Genomic DNA, 18,111 nt, shown 5'->3' with positions numbered 1-18,111 from the left:
AAGTGCCAGGTCGCGTAGTGATATAACGAAGAAAACGTGATGCAGCGGTGGACGGTGCAGGGATTCATGCGACCTTGAGTGGAGGACTGTATCAACCCAGGAAGAAAGCAATTTCCAACACAGTGAGACAACTTTTATTCACGTCAAGTACATACAGAGGAACACTGTGCGTTACGCCTGTTGCCGTTGTCTCCTGGTAAGAGAGACCTAGCAGGCTCGTTAAAAAGTTTCTTAAAACTGACCTTTGTTAACACGAGATCATTAGTTTAAAACCTATAAAACCTTAAAAATCCAACAGTAATTTCCCTCGTTGTCGGTGAGGCGCCAAGTCTTCTACACATGCCCCTTCAGAACATTATTGGGGCTTGGAAGGCTTGAACCTGACCTGGCTGACAGTACTGCCTCTGGGATACATGACCATCGGCTTGGGGCTCCCGGCTACATACATCCTCGGGTAGGGATCATCAGGTATGTACAAGGCCCGTGGGTGTTCCTGGGCCTGTGCTCCTTCAGGGAACGGCATCCTTGCCGGGGAAGTCGGGGCAGATCTAGCGTCGGTATTGGCAGGCCGCGTATAGGAGGTGGGCGAAAGGACAACCATGGAGGAGGTGCCGTGGGGGGAGGAGCCGCCGTGGAACTGTAGGGTGGTCACAGCGTTAGGCAAAGCGAGGCGAACGTCGGCAATAATGGCAGTCAGTATGGTAGGGTCATTCGCGCCCCTCAGAACACACACACACACACACACACACACACACGAAAAACATCCGTAATTCAGTTTCTCAAGTACCTGACCACACTCCAGTACTCACAGTCACGCCAGGCAGCGAAATGGAACGAGATCTAGGTGTGTTGTTGTTGTTGTTGTTGGTGGTGGTGGTGGTGGCAGCGGCGCAGGCGGCCGCCGCGCCAATGGTCACCTGTCCTGGGCCTCCATCGGTACGTTTCCTGAATACGGAAGGATCCATTTCAAAGACATAGGCATAAGTATTAATCACAAAGCCATATAATGGTTTCGTTGGTTAATTAATAATTGGATAATTTGCATATTGAGAACAACCTCAGTAAGTGAGAACTGTTAGGTGTAGACAAGAGACTAACTAGGCTCTTCAGACTTGCTAATATATATCGAGTCTAAGGCCCGTATTCTGAAACGCTTTGTTCTCTCACTACGACTATTTTCAAAAGCAACAGAGATGATTAAACGGGCTCTTAATAGTGTTTTATCTTATTAACATTGTCCATTTGTCACCAGTATCATGAAAACGCCTTGAAAAACCCGCTTCACTTAAAGTAAAACCTTTTGAAAATAGAGGAGGTGTAATCAGAAGTGTTTCAGAACACGGTCCTAAGGCTGATTGGCTGGAGGGTCAGATGACGCCACGGTCGCTATTGATTCAGTCTCGTGTGATAAATTACGCATTATCTGAATTATCACCAACTTACAACGTAATGTGACAGTCTTTTGAGTCGAATGTTACGAAGAACCCTGACGTCCTGTGCTCTTCACACTACACCCTCACCATTCATCTCGGCTGCTCACACCAATAAATACACGCCGTAACACCACCCCCAACTCAGAACATGGAGGGACGTTCAAAATTATACAAGGTTATAAAGTAACACAAATAATATCCAAAAACAGTAGAATCACTAACCTTTTCACAGCCGCAGCGTACATCTTCCGTTTTCCCTGGTTTGCCGGAGACTGTAATGGCACCGTCCTTGTCCTCCCTCGTACACGATCTGAAACAGCTTCGTAAACCACTCTTATGTGCTTCGATCTCAGCGCACGTAGTTTCGAGACAAGGCTCGGCTCTTCCAGTTTGATAAATGACTTGTTTATTTTCTCCTTTTGATTTTAAGGGACAACTATAGCTTATGGGTACATAGTAAACTCATCGTGTCCCGGAAGACTTTAATCACAAGTAACAATTTCTCCAACAGGTACAATAAAAAGGAACAGGCAAGGTCAGGAAATCCATAACAACAAGAGAGTTCGTAGCCAACAGTTATACATAAATAAATAACAGTCCTGTGGTCGTAAAGATAAATTTGCCAAAAAAAAAAGTTTCTCATACAACAGCTGAGGAATAAATAAGTTTGGAAGGAATTCAATAAATATATGTGGAACCCGGACCCACCAAAATAAAGCGAGACAGGGGGAGAGGAAAGGAATGAGAGATCGGATGAAAAGAAGACGCTTTTTTCATTATCTCTCCTTCCTTTCTTACTTTAAAGCTTTCCTTCATCTTTCACTTTTATCTATTCATTTGCAGCATTCACCATTCATCATTCATTCTGCACCCTTTTTCTTTTCCAACATTGCTTTCGCTTCTCCAGTCTTTCACTCCCCCCCCTCTATCTCCGTCCAGTTGTCAACACCCTCTTATCTTTGGTGTTCTTCAGCAGGACTATATTGATCGAAGAAGTCAATGATGGGATGGTAGCCGTAGTTCACTCTGTCCTCTTCTGATTCCGCACCATTCTGAGGCCGCCTGCCACCCTCCGGCCTCCGATTCACAGCCTCGCCTTCCTTCTCAACCTCCTGCGTCCGCCTGCAGAAGTTAAAACCAAAACAAGGGTAAGAAAATAAGTCACAAGTTATTAAAAGCTTGTCTACGTTTACTGCTTCGTTTTCGAGGGTCCGTTTTCTGATTCAGCGACTTCCAATGATCATTAAACTCTTCCCTGTGTGATCCCTCCCGTACTTGCCTTCTTATCTCTTTGGTGGGCGTGGGGCGGCCGTGGGGAGGGCGTGGCGCAGGTAGTCTCCTCTGGTTGATGTGAGGAACGTTGGGAAAGTTGACGGGACTGTAGGCTGCTTGGAGAAAAGAATGACAGAAGGAGGAGGCGAAAGAAAGAGAGTAGGATGAGGAAGAGGAAGAGATGGATTCAAGGAAAGAAAGAAGGAAGGGAGGAAATGGGGAAAGGAAGGAGACAGGAAACGAAAAGATGGCCAGAGGAGGAGGAAAGTGGATGATTAGATAGCAAGTGGTGAAGAGAATGTGTGGTGTGATAACAGAGGAAGGAGAGATAGGAAGAAAGAAAGGGTGGGATAATGGAATAATGAAGAATATGAGAAAGATGTGAGAAAAGAGAGAAAAAAAAATCCTTATTAATACAGAGCATCGAATTTTGTCCAATAAGATCATTAATATGAGACAGAACTCCCCCAGGCAACAAAAGAGCATTAAGGAGGATCCTATTAGACCAAATGAACTCTCTCTCTCTCTCTCTCTCTCTCTCTCTCTCTCTCTCTCTCTCTCTCTCTCTCTCTCTCTCTCTCTCTCTCTCTCTCTCAGTATGGGCCAGTGTGTAAAAGAAAATGGTCTAGACTGCCCTAATTGAAAGGGTAACTTTGGTATCTATATTTTGCGGCATGAATCTTCCACAGGGTTCCATTGCTCCTGTGTTGCCTGGAGGAGGAGGAACTTTGGTCCTTGGTCTGAGAGTCGTGCGTCAAGCTTATTGCGTGAGCGGTGAAGACAGAGGCGACCAAGAACGACAAATGTAAAAGTACAAAATAAAAAAATAAATAAATAAATAAAAAAACAGCTTCATTTTGAAATAAGTAATGGAGCTGTTGGATTAGAAGCAAAATACGAACAGGGTGAGGAAGGCAAATAAGAAACGTAGTAAAAGAAAGAAAGAAAGAGAGATAAAATAAAAAAAAAGACAAACTTTCGCAATCAGATGAAAGTAAAAACAAGAAGTGACGGACAACAAACACACACACACACACACACACACACACACACACACACACACACACACACACACACACACACACACACACAAAAGGCAGATAAACAGACACGAGAAGCTCCTCCCCAAGCAAAGAAAGAAAGAAAGAAAATGAAACTAAGGACCATATTCTGAAACACTTCTGCGCCGCACCTCCACTACATTGAAAAGGCCCTAGTTGAAGTCACGCGGAGTTTTAAGCGTGTTTTTTTACGGTTCTAGTGACAGACTAACAAAATTTCAACATTATTATCTGGAGAAACACTTGAAAACCCTGTGGCCTTTGAAAAGAGCAGAGCGTTGCTGAATACAAGCCAGAGAAACACCAACACCCACAAAGCAGAGACGCGGACAGAGTAACAAGAAACGTCACTAGTGAAGTCATTTGTCACCAACCTTTCCCTTCCTCCTCTTCCTTCTTGCTACCTGGGGCCTCGAGGTCTGTGGGGCCGGGCAGGTACTGGGGGTTGAGATCCGAAAAGGCGGTGTTCTGATGGCGGCTTAGGGGCGGGAAGATATATGCGTAGCCCTGGATGTGACATGAACAGCACGTGGGGACCTGGAAAACCGCGAGAATGTTAGAGGAGAAAGCCGCGTGCTGGATTATTCGAGGCGCGGTGTTAGCGGTTGGCTGGGCGGGGAGAAACCTTCCTCTACATATGTAAAGGGACGTCTCTGCTCCTCAGTTTGTGATCATGACTACCGCAGACACCGCCCACCCACACAAAACAGTTCATGGTAACCTACATAGACCACGTGTAGAGTAATTTGTGACAGTAATACGAATGGACATGTTATCATTAGTGAAGTAATGTGTATTGGTAATAAGGAATGTTCTGGCTGCGTTTGTAAAATGATGAAAATGATGATGATGATGATAATGATGATGATGATAATAATAATAATATAATAATAATAATAATAATAATAATAATAATAATAATAATAGTAATAATAATAATAATAATAACAATAATAATGTGAAGAAGTAGTAGTAATAGTAGTAGTAGTAGTAGAAGAAGAAAAGAAGAAAAAGAGGAACAAATAGTAGAAGATGAAGATGATGATGATGAAAAAACCTTAACAACAACAACAACAATAACAACAACAACAACAACAACAACAACAAGCCAGGAGCTGTCAGAATCCAGTCTTACCTTGAAGATATCCATGTGGAGTCCTCTGCCATCCTCCCAGGAGAGCAGACGGTGGTAGTTGTACACCTGGTTGCACGTGGCGCGGTAATGGTGCGACACATAACTGCACGCCCCACCTGGTTTCCTGTGGGCGGTGGTGGTGGCGGTATTGTTATTGCTGTGTGTGGTGGTGGTGGTGGTGGTGGTTGTGTGTATTTACCTAGTTATATTTACATAGTTGCACTCGTCTAATCCTGTCTTATTGTTATTATTTTTTCATCTAGTATACCTGTATTGATTGAGTGTGTGTGTGTGTGTGTGTGTGTGTGTGTGTGTGTGTGTGTGTGTGTGTGTGTGTTGTTTTGTCATAACAGCAATAATATAAAGCTGCACTGGTGTTTGGCTCCATCATTTGTCAAAAGCATGAACAATACTGTCAAGAACACAACAATACTGAGTGATATAGACAGAAAAAAAAATCATATATATTGAGTGAACGTGCTATGGAACATATCCGACTTTGAAATATACCAACATTTATGATGAAAGAGAGAAAAATGTGTTAATCATTCAAGCGAGAGAAAAAAAATAAAAAGGGAAGAAAAAAAAAAAACAGTGATCATCAGCAGAGACAACAATAATTGTCCAAAATACCCCGATGAAATACACAACCCTGCCAGACTCGACTAACTTACAGGCACTTTTCCATCCGTATCGTCTGTGTGTACTTGTCCATGTTGACCACGAATTTCCAGTCGCCCTTAGAGTTTCTGGCGCGTTTGGGTCTGGCGTACTTCACTTCCGAGGGGCAGAGGAAGCCACCGTCCTGCGCGAAGTCCCGATGCACGTGGTTATCAGTTCCCGTGCGTCTGTCAGATCGATGAAAGTGACGGAGTTTAATCCTTGAATTTCCTGGTCTTAATTCTAAAGAAGTGATTACATAATTTAATACGTAATATGGAAGCAATAAATACACGTTTTTTTTTTTCCCCATCTTTCAAGTGATTAATCCTTGAATTTGCTCATTTTAATGCTAAAGAAGAGATTATACTATTTCCTACGTGACGCAGTAGCAATAAATGTACGTTTTTATCCGTCTTTCAAGTGATTCAGGTTATGAAGTTGCCTCCTTTCACACACACTGCTGATTTAAGCGAGACGGCAGCGCGGGGAGTAGACCCACCTGTTGCCAAAGTAATGCTGGAAGTCGTATTTGGATTCTTGCGCCGCCGTCACACCGTCCACAAGTTCGTCAGCGCTCTGCGACCTGACCTCGGCCACCATACTGCGTGCGCGGGCGGGGTCATGCACCAGCGATGACAGGATGGCTTCGCTGTCAACGGCACAGGAAGACAAGACTCAGTAAAAGGACAGGTAATCATCACTAAGACACACACACACGTACATACACACACACACACACACACACACACACACACACACACACACACACACACACTCCTCCACTCACTGCGGGTACTTCTCGGTGTCCAGACAGATGTCCTCTGTGTACTTGACACAGCCCTCGCCTCTGCCGTCTAAAATCCCGCTGTTGCTGAAACCGCTCGGGCGTGGACGGGAAGACGTGCGAGGCGGTGGGCGGGATGGTGGGTGCGAGGTGGATCTAGGTGGAGCTGGGCGTGGTGGGGATCTGTGCGGCGTGGGAGGGCGCTTGGAGGACGGTGGAGGGGGCCTGGGTCCGGGTGGGGAAGGCCGCGGCCCGGGGGAGGGTCGCGGGGGCCTCGGGTGAAGCTTCTCTGAGCTGAACTCTCCAAAATCATTTTCAAAGTTGTTCTGAAAGCCGAAGTTTGGTCCCCCGAACTCCGTGAAGGTGACGGGGCCGAAGTCTGGCCCAACAGTGTTGCTGAAGTCTTCAACGGGTTTCGAGAAGCTTGGGGGCGGCCCGGGGTTCTGGCGCGGCGGAGCAGGGGCCGGGGCGGGATGGTGTGGCGGGAACTTGACCATTGTGGGGCCGGGCTCGAATGGCAGCGGCTTCAGGATTTCTTGCGGCGACGGCACCTCTGGGGAGACACGGCCAGGGTGAGACCGAGACCAGTGACACATGAGACCACTTGGCCTGACACTCCCCTTCTGTATTCTGTACAACCAACATCTGCCGTCTCTACTGTACAACCAACACCTCCTCCCGCTTCTACTGTACAACCAACACCTCCCGCATCTACTGTACAACCAACACCTGCCGTCTCTACTGTACAACCAACACCTCCCGCATCAACTGTACAACCAACACCTCCTCCCGCCTCTGCTGTACAACCAACACTTTCTCCCGCCTCTACTGTACAATCAACACCTCCTCCCGCCTCTACTGTACAACCATAACCTTCTGTCTCTACTGTAAAACTAACACCATCTCTTCTACTCTATGGACACCCAGTGCTTCCTCTCGCTTCTATCACCCAGGTAAACATGTGTACACTAACGTCCAGACAACTCCCTCCCACCAGTACGTTCACGTCATCGAGTCATTCAAAGCTCACCTGTCACCTCCGCCACCAGTCAGTTGGAGTTAAGGAACGCTCTATGCACCCTTGGCACTTTATATGCAAGACACAAGCTCGAGATAGTACAAAGCTGAGGCAAACACGCAAACCAACGAGTATGATAGCGTTGATAAAGTAATTAGTTGTTTTGAATATGTAGCAGCGAGGCATTAGTATATTTAAAAGACACACAATGAACATTTAGTATTATGATAGATGCTAATATAACACATAGACAAATGCACTTAGCTAGCAGGAGCAGCACCAGGGGATCTGTAGGGCATGCAAGTAGGAAGGGAAACAGCCAGCAGGAAACTCATGGCCACTTACTTGAAGAGCTTACATCGCCTCTCCTCCTCACACCTCGCCACCACCTCGCGCCCTCCGGTAATGCCAATGTTGAACTGTTTCGTGGGAGTATCATGACAACTCGGAAAACAAACTGACTAGCCTTTTGAAATCTACTTTGATAATTGTTTTTTTTTTTTTCAGGAGTGACATTTTAAAGGGATTTTTTTTTATATAACTTTTGTGTCCTTTCGAAAGAGGAATATCTTGACAACTCCGAAAATAGAACTGACTAACCTTTTGAAATCTCGCTTTATAATAATTTTTTTTTTAATTTCGTGGGGCATGCTAAGCGAGTTTTTTAAAAGAATATTTTTGTTTTTGACCAGAGTTCTTAAAAAAATCACGAAGTAGCATGCTAAGGGGAATTCTTTTTATAATTTTTGCGTTCCTCACTAAACTCCTTAGAAAAAAAAAAAAAAAAAAAACTCGCGAGGCTGCAGGACTGATGGTGGTAATGAGGTGATGCTGAGGAAGAGTGGCGGCGTAGCTCCCTCACCGCTCCGACACTTCGCTACTCCCCCCCGCACTACTCATCCTTACTCTAGGGTTCTAACTGAGGCTCATCAACCTACTTCTGGTGCTCTGGATGCTGGCCTCACCTTGCGGGTTGAACTGCACCTACGGGAGAGACACTACGTTATTCTGTCTTCACGGCTGAGGGGTGATGTGTTAAGAGATGAGAATAGGAGAACCAAGAGGTATATTTGCTTCTTGTTTATTACGTCTTCGGGTGATGATTGGCACACACACACACACACACACACACACACACACACACACACACACACACACACAAAGCAGTGACAAATGAAATAAACGTTCAGCGCAAAACCTGCCCCATAAAAATACATGAATGAATAAAAGTATAACATAATAACTCAACAATGACTCCAATAATAGTGATAACAGTAATAGTGAAGGGAAATATGGGAGAGGAAAGAGGATTAATCAGGCGGCAGGAGTCAGGAATGAACCAGCTGAAGTTTGAGCGCTGATGTCATGTGGGAATCCCTTGGCAATACATGATAAATTACTCTCTCTCTCTCTCTCTCTCTCTCTCTCTCTCTCTCTCTCTCTCTCTCTCTCTCTCTCTCTCTCTCTCTCTCTCTCTCTCTCTCTATCTATCTCTATCTCTCTCTCTCTCTTTCTCTGCAGCAAGAACTCACGTGAAACCTCGAGAAGGGGTTCCGTCTGTTGGAGGAGGGTGGTGGTGGGTTGGGGCGGGCGGGGAGGGTGGAGGCGGGGGGGGATGTGCTGGCGGCGGGAGAGTGGGGGACCTCCCATCTGGTGAGGAAGACGCGGTGGTGCGGGGCCCTGGAAGATAAATTGATCACCATTATGTCAAGTGCACCAGTACCTCTCTGGAGCCTTTGCGTGAAAAGCGGGTCACTGGAGGCTTAAAGAACGAGGCACCAGGTGGAGCTTCGCCTAGGGAAGACAGGTAGAGGTAAGATGGACGATAGTGTTTGTGAATGGCATCAACCAACAGGAGGTAAACGCTCTGAAAAACACATCATCGGCTGACTGGAAAAGCAACTGAGTCTAGTGTTTGCACAAGTACGCTGCCATAAAATCTCGCATAAACTAACACTGAGGAAGCACTAAACTTCACCTACTGAGAAGCAACGGGAGGTAAACGCTCTAAAAAACACAACATCAGCGGACCGGAAAAGCAATTGATTCCGCAGTTTGAGCAAGTACACTACCATCAAAGCTCGCATGAACCAGCCTTGAGGAAGGACTAAAGCTCAACGAAAACGAATGAATAAGAGCTGCTAATCAGCAATTTTTCACTACTGCAAAAGTTTTGCTCGTTTCTTATAAGACTATAGAGATGACTAGTTAGCTTCTAAACAGCGTTTTTACCTCTGACCATACAGAATCTTCGTTAATATACCAACAGAATAATGGGCACATTCTTGAAATCCCTATAATTTTCATTAGAGTCTATCGAAAAGAATAAAGGAGAAACACCAAAATCTTTAGAAGTTCGAACCTAGAACAATGAAAGGCCCATCACTAAGAGCTACCCATCAAGATTTACTCAATGAAGCCTCCTAACTCACGGAGACTCAATAATGGGAAGCCAACACGCGCGGGGACTCACCAAGGGACGGGGTTGTCCAGTGAAGATCATTCCAATCATTTTCTCTCTGATCACGTCAATGTTGTCATTGCGCCTCAGACTGATGAACGCCTCAGCCACGGGCGCCGGCATCAGTTGATTCACCTGCTCGTCACTAGCGGCCACTGCCTCGTCCAGCCGCTCCAGCGTGAGTTCGTATCCTGACGGAAGTGCTGACGATCACACACACACACACACACACACTAGTGGATTTTGATTCATTCATAAAATTTGAAAGCCCACATTCGAAGCATAAAACTGTGACGATGCATCTCTCTCTCTCTCTCTCTCTCTCTCTCTCTCTCTCTCTCTCTCTCTCTCTCTCTCTCTCTCTCTCTCTCTCTCTCTCTCTCTCTCTCTCTCACCAGCCTTCCTAGCCGCCTGCAGAAGCTCCTCAGCGGGAGACAGGACGGTCGAGTTATCATGTGTGTCATCCTTCCCGACCTTCGCCGCCTGTGTTTCCTCCCCGGCCACCAGCGTCGCCGTCACCGCCAGGAGAAACCACTGAGGGCACGGATTAATGACAAGTAAAAAGGTAACGAATATAATGAAAAAAATAAAATAAATAAAATAAGAAGAAAATAAAGGTAGCTACAAGAAACCATCAGACCTACACGTGGCAGTCCCTATATAAAATACACCTTCCTATATTCATTCTTCCTATCATCCTTATCCATAAATACCTGGTAAGTGTAAGATAATATTATGAAACAAACGACAATCGCCTCCAAAGGGAAGAAAACGTATAAATCATGACTCGGAAAGAAAACAGGAAGTCTCAAACAATTAGAAAGTGTGAGAATAAAGTAACCAAAAGTCTGTACGTGCTGTGGCGAGCCTCAGGGAGAAACAGGCGATGACACACAACTCACCAGCAAAGTTGGGGACATTTTGAGGTCACGGGCACGATGGGTTGCTCCTCCCTCCCTCACGGTGCCATCTGGAGAACAAGTACAGTAAGTGTAAGCCCTCAGCGCCCCCTCACCTCACCCGTCCACCTCCGACCGCAACACACTTCCGCTCCCTCGTCGCTGGAATGACCGACGCCTCCCCGCTCATGTCAAGGGTAGAGGGCTCGGTTACTTTTACCTTCTGTGTCTGAAAATCCTCTTTATGTATCTTTAAATTTCTCTTGAGCTTAAAATAACTTCTGTCTGTTGTATGTCTGAGCGTGAAATGGTCCAGTACCTCTGTTATTATATTTTAACCCTTATTTAGTGATTTCAGATCCTCCTTATGTCTTTATTACATCTTTAAATCCCAGTGAAGTGTCTGAAGATCCTTTGTGCATATCTTTAAATTTTTCTTGAGCTTAAAATAACTTCAATCTGTTGTATGTTTGAACGTGACGTTGTCCAATACCTCTATTATTATATTCTAACGTTTATTTAATGGTTTCAGATCCTCCTTATATATTCATTACATCTTTAAATCTCAGTGAAGTGCCTACTTACGCGTCTACTTTCTACACCACTCTTCTAAGTCTCAGTCAATGGGTTGAAATTTTGTCTATATTCTTCAGTGGCTTTAAAGTGTCTTGCTGGCCTACATTCTCTCCAGTATTGCATCTGTGTATATGTCTAACGGTCCGACATCATTTGTAAGTGCGTTTTATTTGTGTACTCAAATGTTGTTTGCCCTTAGACTGCTATGGCGTTCCCTCAAGGTAAATAAAACGTTCTGGTGTAAGTTTAAGAGTAAAATTTCGAAAATACCACAAATAGGAGTAGCAGAGGACGTAAGGCGCACTTCAAACTTTTATGTATTCAAATTTTGTTTATTCTTTAACTGCTGTCACCTCTCCTTAAAGTAAATATAATTCTCTGATGTAGGCATAGAGTAAAATTTCGAAAGACACTATTGATGTGACGCACTTAAAACTTTTCAGAGCCTTCAGTTTTCCACTCAGTAAGATCATCTTCTAAGATAAAGCGTCACAATGTCATTAGCAGTGAAAGTGTTACTGGCCTCAAATTTCCCTAATGCGATTCTCCATGCATAGTAGTTTCACAAGACAATATGGCGCACAACGCTGGCCATAGTAATTTGTGACCACGCTGCCATGTGACGATGCTAATACCTCCCTTTTACCGAACCGTGGCATATGTTGCGCTGACGAAAGCAACGAAAGCAAACTATCAGCCAGGAAACTTTTTATCCGCACATGCTTCTATTGGCAAGTGGCGCTGCGTGATGTGCTGGGAGATTACCAAGTTAAAACAAGTCTGAATTTGGAGTTAAAACTGTCAGCGAGGAAAGTAAAAAAAAAAAAAAAAAAATCAGGGAAGGAACTTTTTATTTACACATGTTACTGTCATTAAGTGGCGCTCTGTGATCTGCTGCGTGATTACCGAGTTAAAACGCATCTAAATTTCAGTTTTTTTTTTGAAGGGAGATCTCGCTTTTAACTGGCAGAGAGCGGTGTGGAGTTTGAGTTTCTTTAGATGGAATTCCCAATGACTGACAGACAACGAGGGAAAAAAGCCGAAGGTTTACTCATAATAATGCTCTCTCTCTCTCTCTCTCTCTCTCTCTCTCTCTCTCTCTCTCTCTCTCTCTCTCTCTCTCTCTCTCAGGCGATAAGTAAGTCGCTTTCCCTATGTAGCAATTAAGAAAGATCAACCTGTTACCTTTCTCCTCCCACAAATTATTCTCTCTCTCTCTCTCTCTCTCTCTCTCTCTCTCTCTCTCTCTCTCTCTCTCTCTCTCTCTCTCTCTCTCTCTCTCTCTGCATTAAGGGGAGCCACAAAACATGAGACAAAAACCCACAGGAGCAGTTGTGTTTATTAGAGATCAGTTCCACAACCACTCCTTCCCTTTCTTCCTCTTTGCCTCCCCTTTTTTTTTTTCAGTTCCTTCCTTCTTGCTTGTTTTTGCTTTCTCCTTCACTCCCTCATACTTTAGCTTCTTCTTTTCCTTTTTCCTTCCTTCCCCTATGAGCTGTCAAGAATATTTTACAGCAACAACATAACTACTACTACTACTACTATTACTACTACTACTACTACTACTACTACTGCTACCGTTACTATTACTGCTACCACTGCAACAAACACACCATCAAGAGTAGCAAAATAAACAAGAAAAGGTACGCATCTTTCTCGATGCGCGTGCTGTGTGTGTGCGAACGTGTGTGCGTGAGCGTGGTGGTGTACAGGAAAAAGTGTACGTGCGTGCTATGGGAGGGGCGTGGAGGGAGGAACAAGGCGTGCACGGAAACGGGTGAAGGAGGAAGAAGAGGAAGAGGCGACGGAGGAGGAGGAGGAGGAGGGACTGAAGTGGGGTGACTGAGGTTCACTAACTTTCCCCCAGGTTCCGTTGCGGCGGCCTGGAGGCGGCGGGAGGAAACGCGAGATCGAGACGTAGCGGCTGGGCGAGATTATAGGAAGAGGAAAGAGGAGATTGGCAGTGGGTTACCTCCATACCTCCATCCCTCCATCCCTCATGCAGGGGGGAGGGGTAACACGTGCCGCACCTGCCTGCCGTAACACCTGTGACAAAGGGAAGCAGCAAGGTGCTCGCTCAGTCCACCGCGCGCGCTGACTCGCAGCCAAACACGCCGTTATGTGGACCCGCTCGGCGCCGGCTACCTTCAAGGAGTAAGGGCTTCCCCAGAGAGAGAGAGAGAGAGAGAGAGGGGGGGGGGAGGGGGATAGTGCTCAGACTGCTGTTATGTATAGCTTCCACGACCATCAATTCCGAAGCATTTGCCCTTCCACCCCCCACCCTGTCCTCGTATGATTCCAGGCCCGGATGTTCTGGTCTCAACTGCCTTCCTTCCTCCCTCCCTTCCTCCCTCCCGTCCCAGATCCCCCGGCTACTGTCTGCTCTAGTCTGAGGCTTCACTGCAACGGCTGAGAGGACCTATGGCGATGAGAGAAGCACCGGGAGGAGAATAGAAGGAAAAAGACAAACGGTTAACTGTTGTACTGTTTTTGGCGTCTATTTCACCTCCTTTGCTTTCCTTTCCCTGTCTTCTCATTGCGGAACAACATAGGTACACTGTGGGAGAAAGCGATTTGCCACAGGGATAAAGAAATGTGACGAGTTTTACTGCACAGAGATAAGGGAAAAAAAAAAAAAACATTCCTACGTATACATTGATCCGGTTTGTGTGTGTGTGTGTGTGTGTGTGTGTGTGTGTGTGTGTGTGTGGGTGGGTGCGTGCATGATGACTACGGGTCTAGATGACTGCCAGGAAAGTAGGTCACGTGCCCGCAGGACCTAGTGAGCCACTTTCGGGACGTGAGGCGTGGCGGGATGACGGACGCAACAACAGGTGGTGATGATGACGGCAGGTGGCGGCCCAGGAGAGAGAGAGAGAGAGAGAGAGAGAGAGAGAGAGGAGAGAGAGAGAGAGAGAGAGAGAGAGAGAGATTGTTTGTCCCGGAAGGTGATCTCAGGGGCCTGCGGGCTGAGTCTCGCCACCACCCCCGGCAGTCACGTTTCTCATAATGACTTCATTTAACGCGACAAACACGCAGGATCCTGAGACAAGGGGAGCATGGAACTACCTAACTAACCAATTTCCTCACTTAGTAGCTGACTGACTAACTGACTGAATGACTAACTTGCTAACTAACCACTGGGCTATCAAAGTAATTGACTGAATAACCATCCATCTAACTAGCTAAATAACCAACTAATGAACTAATCCGCTAGTAAACATCCTAACTAATTAATTAACTAAATTATTAAATATCCGTGTAAGTAACCAAATAAATGAGTAACTGACTTACTTACTGACCAAATAACTGAGACAGAAACTGACTTACCAACTGAGTAACTAAATAATTGACAGACTGACTGATTAACGAACAAACGAACTAACAAGCTGACACACACACACATACACACAAACACACACACACACACACACACACACACAGCGGATGGTGATTTGCGGTTCGTCTGGCTGCAGTGTTGCTTTTTATCGCGTATAATGATCCATTTATCCATTTTTATCTATCTGTTTTTTTCCTTGTTTATTTATTTTTTTATCTTTATTCTCTGGAGAGCGGTCACCGTGTCTCCGTTATGTCGACCGCAACTTTGCTTCACGTCTTGTCATTTTTTTCCCTTTTTTTCCTCGTTTTTTCCCTCCCCTTTTGTAAACAACGCTGTGGAGTGACGGAACTTTCCTTTTTCTTTTTTGTACTTGCATAGACACACACACACACACACACACACACACACACACACACACACACACACACACACACACACACACACACACACACACGACGAGTTGAGAATAAAAATACATGGCATTAATAAAGAAAACATAATGATGGAAGAAGAGGAGGAGGAGGAGGAGGAGGAGGAGGAGGAGGAGGAGGAGGAGGAGGAAGAGAAAGAAGAGGAGGGGGGAAGTGGAGGAGGAGGAGGAGGAAATAATTCACCTGAGGCCGTGTAAACCTCTACCTTGCCCCCTCCACCTCTCCACCCCTTCTTCCACCCCACCACGACCCCTCCACTCCTCCAGCCGGCCACCCACACTACCGCTGCTCCACTGTACATTGACTATTTAGCACACACACACACACACACACACACACACACATTCAGTTTAGGTGCCTCAGAGATGATGGAGTGATTGATGTGCAGGAAGGAGGAGGAGGAGGAGGAGGAGGAGGAGGAGGAGGAGGAGGAGGAGGAGGAAAGCAAGTCAGCTGCAGCACCAGAGGAAGAACTGTTTGTTGTTGGGAGAGTCAACAGATATCTTTTTTCTTCTTCTTCTTTTCTTTACCACTAACATGAGGTGCACAACGGTCCCTACTGCTGCCCATGTGCTCTAGACACCTGCACACACACACACACACACACACACACACACACACACACACACAGACACACACACACTCTCTCTCACATAAGCGCGCGCGTCTGCGAGGTACATGATCCACACAGGGACTGGAGGAGGGCGAAAGAAAAGTAAATAAAAAGAAAAAAAAAAGCAGAGACTAATTCAATCAGCGAAATAACATCATACTCTGGTACATCAAATTAATTCCAGCTCCGCGCATTGTATACATACTAAAGTGTCAGAGAAATGCGGTAAATATTGCGTTTGCATTTCAGATGATACAAAACGCTACTGACTGCTTTTAATTAAGGCACGTCAGGTGAGTATGTTCTGTTTAATGTTGCGTGGGTTTCATTGTTTTATTATTTGTAAACACGAGAGTTAACCCTGCCCTTTGAAAAACATGGAAAATTAATGTCCTTAACTACCGCTCTCGCCAGGGGGAAAAAGTCAGAGTATGTAAAATGTTCTTTCATCGCCGCTTGCATCGGAAAAGTGTCCAAAGTTTCATTTTATCGCGCCCCTGTTAGGACAACGAAAAAAAGACGATAAAATTTTCCCCTCGCCACCGCTCACTAGATAAAAAGTATTAAATGTACCCAAAACCCCCTTATCTTTATGGCTTAGAGGTGTGTGTGTGTGTGTGTGTGTGTGTGTGTGTGTGTGTGTGTGTGTGTGTGTGTGTGTGTGTGACAGCAAATCATGCTTCATCACTTAAAGCAGGCGAGCAATGGATCAAGTGATTACTCAATACTACAATTTCCCTCTGCTCCCTCCGCCACGCCACCCACGCCTCCAGCCCCAGCAGACATCCACGGAGGCCATCACTCACCTGAACCACATCTGTAAATCACAAGAAACATGAAGCCCGACGCTCACTTACCACAACCCCAAGGCGGGCGAGACAAGGGCGGTGCTCGGGGCCCAGAACTCTCCTCTTGAATGATATAAACAAAAACTTCTTAACACCTATAAATAAGAACTTCTCGACGGCTGGAACGTAAGACACAGCTTGGACGAGGCACCGGGAGGGGAGAAATGCTGCTCCGTTACTAAGACGAGAGATCCGGCAGCGCAGCGAGCGAGGGAGTGAGGCGGAGTGGAAAGGATGGCGAGAAAGCTCCTTACTCGATGGTGGCTCAGGCCTTACTGACTGGAAGTACTCCTTAACTGTCTCTCTTCTTCTTTCTCCTCCTTCTCCTCGTATGCTTGGCTGAGCATCGGATCAACTCGAGAAACTGCAATTTCACTTTTATGGAACGTAGTAACTCAGTCAGCCAGTCAGTCCTCCCAAAGTGACTCCCGTGGCTCAGTGTCTGCAGCCCGTGATTAGCAAGGCAGTGGTCAGTGGCGGTGTGTCGCTGTCATGGTGTTGTGACTGATGATGATGTTGTTGTTGTTGTTGATGTTGTTGTTGCAGTTTAGTAGTACTGGTGATGGTGGCAATGGTAGTCGTAGTAGTAATGTAAGTAACAGTTGATGGTATTGTTGTTGGTGATGGTGGTGGTACTAGATGGTGATGGTGAACCAGAGGGCAACACCAAGAAAACCCCAGAATCACCTTCCAAAGTCGTGCCTGGTCAAAGATTTCCGCTCGTCATTCCTTACCATAAACGTCACTCACACGGGTTCTTCCTGCAATGCGAAGGAGCGAAAAATTACGAGGCGAGCGAAATAAAATTAAGAAAATACAAAAAGTATCATCATCGAATAAACATATATACTAAAAAAGACAAGGTATACATCCAAAATAATGAAAATATACACGCACATCATAAAAAAAAAGGGAAATGCAGAAGGATTCATACTAAGATCTCTATACATATCAATTTATCTTCCTCTCTCTGTCTCTCTATTTACATATTTCCGTGTCTCTCTCCATTTATCAATCTCGCTTCCTAATCATCAGTCGCGCGGCCACCGGAGGGAGAGGAGGCGTGAAACAGTGAATCACGGGCCATAATTAACCCCGTTGATGGGTTCATTAGCCGAGTGACTAGCAGTGACGGACCGCAGCGCAACACACCTCCAAATGGGAGTTCGCTTTGCAATTAATATGATAAACAGTGCATAAATTTGTATGACAATAACTCTCTCTCTCTCTCTCTCTCTCTCTCTCTCTCTCTCTCTCTCTCTCTCTCTCTCTCTCTCTCTCTCTCTCTCTCTTTCTCTCTCCAGGTTGGTCTTTGCTCTTTGTTCTACTTTTAATCCACCAAAGAAGTTAAAAGTATTTTCTTGGGAATATTCGTACAAGATCCCTAAGGTACATCCTCTCTCTCTCTCTCTCTCTCTCTCTCTCTCTCTCTCTCTCTCTCTCTCTCTCTCTCTCTCTCTCTCTCTCTCTCTCTCTCTCTCTCTCTCTCTCTCTCTCGTGTACTGTGAAATGAACATGTCCACTTTTATTCCAAAAAGAGGAAAAAAGTGAACTTACATTTATTTATTTTATTT

General features: G+C 45.5%; 1 protein-coding gene across 1 annotated transcript; it reads right to left on the bottom strand.

The window, feature by feature from the left end:
* Positions 1–120: 120 nt before the first annotated feature.
* LOC135110007 (uncharacterized) lies at positions 121–17,288 on the bottom strand. Its single transcript, XM_064021998.1, has 15 exons — positions 16,547–17,288; positions 10,730–10,797; positions 10,223–10,361; positions 9,840–10,018; positions 8,899–9,046; positions 8,332–8,350; positions 6,352–7,107; positions 6,064–6,213; positions 5,576–5,749; positions 4,902–5,025; positions 4,141–4,303; positions 2,713–2,818; positions 1,656–2,555; positions 810–945; positions 121–637 (listed from the first exon to the last, which is right to left on the bottom strand). The coding sequence occupies exons 2-13, from the start codon at positions 10,745–10,747 to the stop codon at positions 2,387–2,389; spliced, it is 2,145 nt and encodes a 714-aa protein (XP_063878068.1). The 5' UTR covers positions 10,748–10,797; positions 16,547–17,288; the 3' UTR covers positions 121–637; positions 810–945; positions 1,656–2,386.
* Positions 17,289–18,111: the final 823 nt, after the last annotated feature.

This window comes from Scylla paramamosain, chromosome 19, assembly GCF_035594125.1.
Source record: "Scylla paramamosain isolate STU-SP2022 chromosome 19, ASM3559412v1, whole genome shotgun sequence".
NCBI classification, from domain to species: domain Eukaryota; kingdom Metazoa; phylum Arthropoda; class Malacostraca; order Decapoda; family Portunidae; genus Scylla; species Scylla paramamosain.
The sequence above is the reverse complement of the archived record's forward strand: the minus strand, read 5'-3'. Positions and strand labels throughout refer to the sequence as shown.